Genomic DNA, 11,728 nt, shown 5'->3' with positions numbered 1-11,728 from the left:
CCACTCATTGTCTAAAGGGTTGTTAATATACCATCAATATTACTAAACTGGGTCCTAAAAAGCACAAAGTACAGAGAATCAACTCCACGGCCACTTAGAGAGCTTGTTTTTATCTTGTTTTGTTTTTTTAAATACTAAACTGAGGCTCCCATTTCAAACCTTTTGTTAAAAATTTCATATCTTCTGGGGAAAAAAAATGGACATAAAAGCACTTGTCTGGACTCAAACTACTTCTTTATTTCACTGCTGTCTGTACCACTTTAAATTCATGTTTTGATTGCAATACTCAGAGACAGCAGCTTCCATCTGTGTAGTAAAAATTCTGGGATTTTAGGATATTGTTTAATTTTTTAATGACACGTGGACTGTCCAAAAATCATTACGAAGTATATAATTTAAAAAATAAAATTCTGATTCCACCGCCATAATTTTTTTTCCTTTTGCACAAGAGAATGCCAAATACTGATAAGTGATAAACCCACAAGATGTAAAACAAGTTGGGAAAAAACAAAAAAACAAACAAAAACTTGAGGCAACATCTCTGTTGTGCGGTCATCCACCTCCTTCCAGAAGAGTCCCTTTCTCTTACCAGCCTTGCGTGTAGTATACAAACCACTTTTTAAGCCTTCCTGAAGAAGCTGCAGGTCTTCCTTTGATGCTCCACCTCAAAAAAAAAAACCCAACTAACTTTCAGCTACATCCAAGGTGTCAGCTGTGACGTCACCATTATTTTCTGAGGAACAGCTGGTGAGGATACAGAGGTGCACTGCTGCATTTGACAGGGTGAGCTGGACACCAGGTGCTGGTAGGAACTTCTACCTGAGGGTGATGGAAGCAGAACTGCACTCTGCCTGGGGCTACTCTGGAACATGAAGCTCAGCTTCCAGGTCATGGAACTTGATCTTGATGAGGAACACTTATCCGTTACAAAGTCAATGCGTATCCGAGACTTGTTTAAGTGCTGATCGACCAATTCATAAACATGAGCAGTGGATGAATAATACTAAATCAGGAACGGGACTTTAGACTTCAGTTTCTTTCACAGACCTTGTAGAGACAAATGGGAGGAACAGCCAGCTGTAGATTTGAGGAGGAAACTAGATGCGGGAAGGGCATACAAACCACCTCTTCTTTCAGGTAAATTGCTGGCATCTCTGAGTCTGTAAGAATAAAGCTAGACTTGACTTGATTTTGCAGGTCTGACTTCAGACAGTGAAGAGCTGGATGCATGACTTGAAAAGCCGTTTCCCTTTTGGTAAAAGTTGAATCTTCTGGTCTTTGAGCTGCTGACTTGGGAAGGAAAAGACATAACAACACTGTTAGCGTTGAAATCTGAAGGTGGTAATGGAACAGGAACCGTGATCTGGTTCTGTGACTTCTCAGTCACTAAGACTACTTGATCTCAGGTCTAATCTGTTCCCTCACTTATGTGGCATCATAAATGTAATGAGATGGGCTAAACTTAGAATATGTGAGTGACAGTATGTGCAGTTCTGTGCATTTTCAGAACAGTTCTTAGTGTCAGAAAAACAGATCTGCATTTTTTGGCCTGACAGAGTAATACACTAGCCAGCATCTTTCTATATGGGTGTTAGTCTGCCACTGCTCTCATCTGAACTCGCTGTGGTATCTGAAGTGCAGTGCATTGAATATGTAAGGATCCATGATGGTCCCTTAGCCACTCCTTTCACTGTGCTACCCTTCCACCCCTCTCAGGAGGCAGCCAAAGAGGCTGTGCTGGTTTTGCAGTCTATTTTTTGGGGATCAGAAGGCGTGAATGTGACTCCTAGCCCGGTTAAAAAGGCCATACAGGAGTCTAAACAAGAGAAGGCTAAGGTGGACTGCACATACTGCACTGGCAAGTCGGGTCTGAACCTGTGGACAGAGAAAATAGGCAAACGGGTCAGGAAACTGGTCAGCAATGAAGCAGCTAAAATTTACAATTAGCATGTTACTGGAGCATAACTTACGTTTTGACCATGGCCCTAAGTGCTGCCTTTCTTTCACGCTCTACAAACTTGTCAATGAGATATGAAGCCATACGCGGGGCTTCCAGGTAGAGCTTAAAGAACCGGTGATAGTTTCCTAATGCCCAAGCTGCACGAAGTGAGAGGGCATGAGCCACACAATCATCTGCCCGTAGTGCTGGGGTCAAATACACCAACTCAGTGGTTAGATCTGCAGGGGGAAGATGAATAAATGGCCAGTGTCAGAAACTGAGACAGAGAAACTTGTAAATATAGTTAAAACAAAACAACAACAAAAAAAAAAAAAAATCCCACAATGTTCAGTGCAGTGGTGAAGACTTCCAAAAAGATCTGAGCATACCTCCAGAGTTTTTAGTAAAGATGTAATACAGCAATCTATATGCTGTAAATTCTCCAATGTTCTCTGAGGGATTGTCCTTATACAGGGCCTTCAGCTGGGTCTGGCACTGGTTGAACTCTTCATGGTCTCCCTAAAATAAATAAATAAACAAACAGATAAGCATTCAACCAGTTTAAAACAAAAACACTTTATTACTTTTAAGTAGTCTGTAATTACTGAGGAACAACAGATTCACCTTTTCTAGAGCTATCCGTGCATGACACTCGTACACTTCCACTGTGAATTCAGTACGAATTCCTTGAACCTAGGTGCAGGTAAGAGGAATAAAATCAATGAATGAACGAATAAAATAACAAAGACATCAATTAACTTTGAAAAAATAAATAGCATTTCAGGACAACCAACCGTTAGGTCCTGTCGTATGGACTTCATCTGCTCACAGGCATATGTATAGTCCTGGTTTGTTTTCCAGTGGGCTTTCACAGCCTGCAAAGATTTTCTCAGCACCTAGAATGACAGTTAAACCATTTAAAGCCTGAATCTTGATGCCCTGTGATGCAGGGATTTAGGAGTATGTACATGTAGTGCACAGATTCAGTTCCCCTTCCTCTGTCCTTGGGAGATTTTCCTTCAATATTGTAAGAAAAAAAAATCCTTATTCAAGAATATATTTCAAAAGAATTCCTTGTTCTCTTGACAAAATGATTTTATAATGCAAGTGGACATTGTATCTGAATTTAAAAGCAAAATGCACAAGTAGAATGAGATTTAAAAAAAAAAACCAAAAAAAAAAAAAAAAACCTTGACACTTACATGCACTGGGCGCACAGTGGAGGGGTCAGGGGCACAGGTGAGCCTCAGGTAGTGCTTGGTGATGTCCTGACATGTTCCCACAATGGGGCAGTCCTCCCAACTAAGGCCCTCTTGTGTTCCATCAGGCAGGTCCAGGGCATTGATGGAGAGAACCAGAGGCTCTGAGCGAAGCTGTTTTTGGAAACGGGCTGCTCGGCTCTGCTTCTTAGCTTCTCTGTTGGGATCGTGGAAATCCAAACCAGCACTGCCACCTTTCCTCTTCTTTCCAACAGCTGAATCCTCCATGTTTCTGGGGAAAAGGTGGTATACTAACTATCAGCACCATAAAGCAACTTAAAAAGACAAAACAAAAATGTTTTCTTTCTGCTAAACAACGATACAAGACTTTATAAATTTACCGTCTTCCTCTTCCTTTTCCACCTCTTCCTCGTCCTCTCTCACCACCTCCACGCCCTCTATCCCGATCATTGCCACGACCACGCCCTCCTTTCTGACCTCGCCTTGAAAGCTGAGGTCGGAGGTCACTGCAGATGCTGCTATCTGACTGCGAGTCAGAATCACTGGCAGGAAACAAACAGGAGAACATTTGAGCTGGGAGCATGCAGGAAAACTACAATAACCAAAGAGAGGAGGAGAAATGGTTCCATACCTGCGTCTGTGCCTTTGGTTGCTGCGGTCCCTGTGCCGGCTGTGCGAAGGTGATGGTGAGCGGGAGGAGGAATTGGATGAACTAGAAGTTGGACTCCTTTGAGAAAAGATATTCCTGTAGTTGCCCAATCTGTGTCCAATACCTCTGCCTCTTGAAGCTCCAGCCACTGTGCTTCCACCACAGCCAACTGAGGTATCGGTTGTCCTCTGAGGTGCAATGCTTTCCCAACGAGACTGCTTAACCTTTAACCTAAAAAAGGAGAAGAGAAAGATGAATACAGTTTGAATGCAAAACAAAAAACAAAAGCAGAACTCCAATGCCTAAAGTAGTTACAACCACAACCTACTACTGAACTCACTCTGGCAGTGGCTCACGGGTCCAATCAATGGTGTAAGCAGAGCCATCTTTTAAGCGGTCCTGTAGAACTTCTTTCAGCACCTTCTCCGTACGATCTTTGTCTTCCTCTGTCTCACAAGCTGTGAAACAACGCTGCACATATTCCTTCATGGCTTGCGGCCAGTCCTGCGGTCTGGAGGAGAAGCATTTACATTTAAAGTCATCAAGTCATTCCCACATCAAGAATTACTGTAGACAGAGCAGTTTTCTCACCGTGCCTGAGGACCTCCAGGTGCAGCACTGGCAGTAGCAGGAGATGAAGGTGCTGGATTCAACCCCGGGGGCTGTTCGCCTGGAGGGAAAGCCTGATTGGAAACTGGGGATACCTGATAGGTCCTCTTGGGAATATTGAACTTCACAGAAGTTGTGCCAGGTGCCTCTACAAGATGTAAAAATCATAGAATTGTAACTGAAACTCACTCTCATAATAGCAATAGCAACTTATTCCTTTACATATTTTTGAATTTGGATGAACACTGCTAGACTGATCACCACAAACACTTAGTCTCCTACTCTATTTCTGCATTTAATGGCCTAACAAGTTTTTAACTTGTTTGAATATGGTGCATCTACACACTGCACTTGAATACAATGAAAAGAGGGGGATAGAATGAAAACAAAAGCAGCAACACATCCATTAAACTCTGTAATAAATCAATAAAGTTAACATTAGGAATGTAAGCTTCCCAGCAAGACAATAAACCTTACGTTTCATGCGGTGCCAGAGTTGCTGTCCTTGCTTCTGGTTTTTGTTCTTGTTGGCTTCTCCTCTGCCCAGTCCAGCTGCATACTGAGCAGGCTGTTGTTGCTGCTGGGAATTATTCTGAGATGCCTGATAGGCATTCTGAGCCTGGAAGTTTTGTCCATAGTTAGGCCTTCCCTGTGAATGATTGTAGACTTGCATCTGGTTGGGGTCTCCAGGTGGGTATGTCATACTGTTGTTGGTATTGTAAGAAGTTTGTGATGGGGGAGGGGGGTACTGGGAGTTGGGTGGTGGGGGAATGGGAGGGGGTGGTGGAGGAGGGGGGTTTTCTGAGGTGGTTGGGCTCTGGGGTGGTTGAGGAGTAGCAGGGGGAGGTGGTTGAGGTTGAGTTGGGGAGGTGTAGCTGGGGGACTGATCTTCCATTCCAGGCACTGGGGGAGGCTGTAAAAAGACAGAAAAACCTGTTTCAGCACTACAACAAAAATGAAACTTTGCAAGCATAAGCAAGCTACACATGTATCTGGAGAATAAACGCAATACTTCAAAAAAACCATATAACCTGTAACACTACTACAGCTTCAGTGGTGCCTGAATATGTGCTTATTTTTCAGGTTTCTTAATCCCAGATAAGTATCATGAATCATATTAATCATTTCTACATATAAATATTCTGCTTTACTAAGAAAATGTAGATTTTGTACCTGTCCATTAGACGTAGGAGTTCCTGGGTAAGGCCCTGGGGGTACACCATACTGATTTGGAGGATAGGCACCACCATACTGGAAATTCAGAAAAGGACATTTTATAATATTTCTCACTTTAAATTCAGTTTTTGTAAAAAGTGTAACTGTACAAAACTTCTCCAAATGAAAGCAGCAGTGCTCATATCTTTACTTACTGGCCCCATGGGGTAGTAGTAGTTATAAGAGTATGTATATCCAGGATAGTGTTGCTGAGTTTGCTGGTACCACGGATAGTACTGCTGCTGCTGCATAGCAGCAGAGTCAGTTGCTGCTGGTTGGAATTGGCCAGCCTGAAATAACAGACAAACGCAACATAGCTTCAGTGTTACCACCAGGAACTGAGAAAAAATTAGTCCAACACAGACAGCAATTATAGTGCAGTGTGAACATAAAACTTCACCTTTGTGAAACCAATAAAACAGTTGATAAGACACTTTAAAAAGGTTAATACCTGGGGTCTGTACTACAAGAAAGCTTCATCATACATAAGACATCTTTATGTTGTCTAGTTTTAATAAGACCATTATTCAAGTAGGATTGTGCTACTGGATGAATACTGTGGCCATTACTGTTTCTAGGGAGCAATATTTTTATTTAATTTTGGGAATTTAACAGCCTGCATCTTTGAGAATTCTTTCTGTAAATAATTAATCCGAAGAGCAATAAAAGAAGGTACTAAAAGGAACTGGCAGCAGGAGTTGAGCCAGCTATGATTTTGTTAGTTGGTGCAGTCAAGCCCCAAGGAAAGCTGTAAAACATCTGCAAATGCAGAAGCCAACAATATATTCTAATATATCATTAACAACACATAAGTCAGACTAGAACTACAATCTAGTATTGCTTATCTCATGTTTTTGCTATGTGTAGAAAGTATTTCTATATATACACACAACATAAACACAAACTCACAGTTAAATCTGATTAGGTCAGTAAGTAGGAGGTTTCAGTGCTTTAACTGCTGTGAACAATATAATTAGGTCATGATCAGTGATCACCACTGTAACCCTAAAAACCTAGGACATCCTTGCTAGTATTCAAGCTAATCCCCCATTCTTCTTCACAGAATCCCCCCCCCCCCCCCCCTTCAATTGGCACTCTAGACTTACTTTTCAATCATTTTATTTACACAAGGATTGTCCTGCATATGAAGAAAAAACCCCCCCCCCAAAAAAAACAACAAAAACATGGAAGGTTTTGGCCTCCCTCCAATGGAGGATCAATAGGACTGACAAAAACTAAAATGCTAAAATGGATTTTACTTTACTCATCCTTACATACATTTCTGGTTTTTGAAACAGCCACAAATTACATGATAATAGTCTCAAGTGACAAACTCATGTTAAGTCTGAATGGTACTTGTGGCCATTGACCAATGATCATGAAACTGAACTCACAGCCTATTGTTAGGCACTAGATTTGGTCATTATGCAAATGTGCTGTTTATAAGGTGGGGGAAACCTGCATTCAGCCGAGACTGAGGAAGTCACTTGGATGAGTGACAAAACATTTGTCCTCATGAAAATGCGACAGAATCAACTTTCCGGATTTTCTTTACATGGATGACTGAGCATGCAACAAGATATAAAATAACTATTAAACACTTTGGTTTAACTAAAATAACAGCCTTGTAACTCTTCAAGAGCTGCACTACACTAAAACTGAAAAATAAAATTGTTTTATTAAGTGAAATCAAGTCACAACAACAGTTGCCTCAAGGCAATTTATATTGCAAGGTGAAGACCATAAAATAATGGGTGTATGGTCCAGCTGCTAGTACATCTTCCTTCGCAGCCTGGTTGAACTCGAACTTGTGATTTTTGTCTAAAGCAATAAAACAAGTTTGTAGCTTTCAAATTCACAAGAAAAAATATCCTTGCATATTTTGCAAATATTAAGCTTGTTGGAGGATGTTCAAGTGGCTCGCTTTGTAGGTGCTAGATCACTGGAGGCTGTCATGCAGCTCAGGCTCTCAAGACGTGCCTGGAGCTTGTCTCACTGATGTTCACTAGGGAATATAACTGCATGAGATTGCTAAGGCAATATCAGAATATGAATATTCTAATATTTTTGTATCATACAGAAATTTATATAGCTATAATGGAGACTATATGATATGGTACAGGTATATTCAGGTGTAACAAACAGACTGCACAAAAAGACAAACCTCTGCAGCGGTCCTGTTAGGTTGTGTAGTCTTAGCAGAGGTCTGACTCTTGCTGATGGATGCTAATGCTTGTCTTGCCTTCTCCCATTCAGGATTTTCATGGACTTGGCCGTCTGCAGCAGCACCATAGGACCTGCCATCAACAAAAGGTCAAGTATCAAGTCTATTCTAGTGATCAGAACACATGATCAAACCCATTTAATCAGCAGAAAAACAGAAGTAAGCCCAATTACCGTCTGCAATAAGATTTATATTCGTTTAGACAACTGCTCGCTTCAGAAAATAGATTGAAGGCCTACTTGACGATTACTATTGTGCTCAAAATGTTGACCATTTAATCATTACCCGTTTACACAACAAGTCTACCCTCCCTCTGTTAACACCGGATATCTATCAGCTAATTAGATCATCTCAAGCAGATGATTAAATCATTACGTTTAAAGCAACAGCTAACAGCCAAAACAGCTGATGAATTAAGGCCTACCCTAAAACTGCAACTGTCGCTTGCTAACATCAACGTACAACATTAGAGTGAGGTGCAACAAACCCTGGCGTTCAATCAAAAATATTACATGTTCACAAATAATGTATAAAAAAACAAGCATCTTAACAAATCACCTTTCTGCTAACTACTCCAACGGCCTGCTAGTACTTGCCAACACCCTGGCCTAAGCTAACATCCTTCCCACGAATTTAAGATTAGGGTATAAATACCTATTTCAGTCATACATTAAAGCAAGTTAACCTAAAATCACAATCTGTTCAAAGAGTGTTGCCTACCAGTTAGTTGTAGGGGCTGCTTGTGTCGTGTTGGCCGCCATTTCGCTATGTTTAGCGTTAGAAAGCTAACGCAGGGAAAGTTGTCTGCCAGCTAAGCTAGCAGGTTGGCTAACGGCGTTAGCGTTAGCTTTTCCGCTGTAGAATGTAAACAAGATGAAGTCCGAGGCGAGGGCCAACGGTCCGGTTAGAAGAAGAACAGCCGGTCGACCTCGAACAACACTGCCTAACTAAATATATCACACTTAAATATACTTCTGCAAGATGTCCCAATTAGTAAAATAGCATAAATTTCATCTTATTTCGTCCCTCGTTCGTTGACGACCAACTTCATCTGACCGCACAGTGGAGATACAAAATGGCAGCTAGGCGAAACCTGCCAAGTCACGTGACACCTTGCTGTTTTGTTATTGGTTGAATTTTCCAAGAGTAACGCCTTGCAGTGCTGAGCACACGGAACGTTTTTCTCTATCCTCTATCAACTACACCAATCAAACCTTAAACCGGATTATGGTTAGACTCTCATTTTAATTCTTTACGAAACTGTGAATTTTAGTATCGATCCGCCACCACGTAAATACCAATAACAGATACTTTTAGCCCATAAAGGTAGCTTATGTTGGGACGAGCAGTGTGTCAAATTCTGAATACGTTTTAATAATTCACGTAAGGTAGTTAATGCAGCAAAACATATATTTCAGCTTTTCATGTATTTTAAAACGGTTTGTTTGGGGGGGGGGGGGGGGGCTGAAATATAAATGGGCCTATTTTAAAGCACTTTTTATTAACTTCTATTGATTAAATGTATTAGAGGCTATAAATACAATAGATGTAAGCGTCAACACAAGAAGTTGAGACATTTTTCACAGTATCTGTCCATCTCCACTCCACTCCATACACATCAGTCTGTCACCAGAGTCAGTAGGTCTCAGGGGTCCATTACAGTCACTGACTTCAACAATGAGTTATACTTATTCATATAGTTTGGTAATGAAAACATAAACATCCATTTTACCAACTGGATGTTAGTGTGAGCTCAGTATAATTATTCAGTTAACAGTAGTTTAGTCCTTCTGCAACCATCATGCTGAGGGGAAGTACCCCTCGTGTCGCTTTGAAACTATAAATAGGTCATTCATGAGCTTGCACGCAGGTTTTAAAGCATGAGCCTATCGAAAACTGCAAAACAAATGAAATGGAAACCTGTTGAGGACATTGTGGTGACTTCAGTGATCCCACTTTTGCAGAAAAGTCTCTCCTATTTGTCTCTGTAATCTAACAGATATTTCTGCACTACAACTGTGGCAACATTTTTCTGTGAGTGTACTACAGTCAAAGTCGGTTACCCGTCGAGTTCACATGGCCTGCTGCCACCCCGAGTGGGTGAAGTATGTGAGGGTGGTGCAGGGCATGTATGAGGACAGCAGATTACATTTGCTGATTACAACAGGGATCTGCTCCGAGTTATTGTTTGCAGTGGTGATGGTCAAACCTACTGTGATGTGTGGTTTGGAGGTGGTGTCATTAACACAAAGACAGCTGGAGTTGGCAGAGTTAAAGAACAAGCACATCAGAGGGACAGCTCAGGCAAAACTGGACTGGATGTACCGGACAAAGGATGCTGAATACAGAGCTGCCAGGCAGGAGGAAAAGAGGAAGGCCACAGTGAAGACACGTAATGAAGGAGGACATGCAGGGGGTACGTGTGACCGAGGAGGAGGCAGAGGTGGCGACCCCTAAAGGGAGCATCTGTAAGAAGAAGTCATCGCTAATATCAATCAACAATTACTTATACAGAGCCCCCAAATGAATCCTATTATCAGCACCAGTGTCAGTTTTTATTCACGACATTCAACAAGTTTCACCACAGTTGACCATGTCTGGCAATGAGTAATGAGGGCAGCTCTTATTTTAATCAATGATGGGCAACAGTAGCTATTTTTTTTTACAGTTCTCATGATCCATTTTTCCCCTTTGACTTCCCGTGAAGCACACACAGCTGCAGGATGTGTGTTTGTGCTAGTGTGAGTACTACTGAGGGGAGGCGAGTCATTTCCTGCCTTAGTCGTTTCCAGAAATCCCCTCACCACTACACACACACACACACACACACACACACACACATTTTTCAGAAATGTTCATTCAAGAGAGTCTTTAGAAGACTCTCTTGAATGAACATTTCTGAAAATCATCATACATGTCAGCATACAATGAAGTCGTGATGTGTGTTAAAGGAGAAATCATGGGGTTAATCTTGGGGGCATGATGCTATCAAACATTAAACTCTGATAAGGAAAGAAAGACATGCTGCTGCGTTGCTTTTATTGTTGACACATTAAGTAAAAAAAACAGAAGTGCTCCTTTTCATCTTAAATGTAAAGTAAAAAGTAGGCCTTCAACGAGTAATCTCATTTTAAGGGTGCAGCTTTTGAAAACAAATACCTCACTTCTCATTTCTCACGGTGAAGGAAAATGTGCCTAAGGCTGAGTGAGCAGCTCGTTGGCTACATCATCACCAAACTATGTTTGGCATTTGTGACGAGAAATCACTCACAATGACTCAGTAACTGGTCCTATTGTATGAATACCTTGCTGTGGTAATGTTTCTGTTTGCTTTTACCCAGGGGAGGAAGTCTGATACTATCCTAAAAAGCATCTCTGCTCTACTCCCGTTGTCGGCCCAAAGTCAGGGTTTGTCTGGCCTTTTTTTTTATTTTAAAAAGATGAATCCTGACTTAGTGCACATGTAAATGATGTGGTTAGCTATGTGAAGTAATTATAAGGTGGAAACCCTTCAAAAATATGAGTGTGTCAACCGGCCTGTGTGACTGCATTCCTTTGGAAACATAATTGCAGGTATTCTGTCCACCCTACATCATTCAGCATGACATCAAAATTGTTTGCTGCTTGTGTAGCTCAACTGAGTTAAAACAGTGTGCAAGATGTCAACACAGCACAGAGAAGGTAAAACTGAGGTGCTGTTTGTCTAGGAATTGAAGCATTTTAGCAATCTTGGACAAGTTTTTTTTGATAAAGTTGTACAATTTTTAATTGGTCAACAGAGCACTACAGCAGCATATGTCACACTTACATTGATAAATAAGAGCTTTTAATCTTAAATCAGGGAATATGAAGACAGCTCTGTCTATTAATTG

General features: G+C 41.3%; 1 protein-coding gene across 1 annotated transcript; it reads right to left on the bottom strand.

Moving 5' to 3' along the window:
• Positions 1 to 107: 107 nt before the first annotated feature.
• Positions 108 to 8,944, bottom strand: leng8 (leukocyte receptor cluster (LRC) member 8). Its single transcript, XM_085291917.1, has 15 exons — positions 8,577 to 8,944; positions 7,797 to 7,929; positions 5,788 to 5,922; positions 5,591 to 5,668; positions 4,895 to 5,330; positions 4,400 to 4,565; positions 4,149 to 4,319; positions 3,791 to 4,039; positions 3,540 to 3,701; positions 3,142 to 3,430; positions 2,734 to 2,835; positions 2,564 to 2,632; positions 2,329 to 2,458; positions 1,971 to 2,178; positions 108 to 1,875 (listed from the first exon to the last, which is right to left on the bottom strand). The coding sequence occupies exons 1-15, from the start codon at positions 8,615 to 8,617 to the stop codon at positions 1,713 to 1,715; spliced, it is 2,532 nt and encodes an 843-aa protein (XP_085148043.1). The 5' UTR covers positions 8,618 to 8,944; the 3' UTR covers positions 108 to 1,712.
• Positions 8,945 to 11,728: the final 2,784 nt, after the last annotated feature.

Source organism: Mchenga conophoros, linkage group LG11 (genome assembly GCF_057382185.1).
Source record: "Mchenga conophoros isolate Kocher_MC1m ecotype Shallow Benthic linkage group LG11, M_conophoros_male_GT1.1, whole genome shotgun sequence".
Taxonomy (NCBI): Eukaryota; Metazoa; Chordata; class Actinopteri; order Cichliformes; family Cichlidae; genus Mchenga; species Mchenga conophoros.
This window is presented reverse-complemented; position numbering and strand designations above follow the sequence as displayed.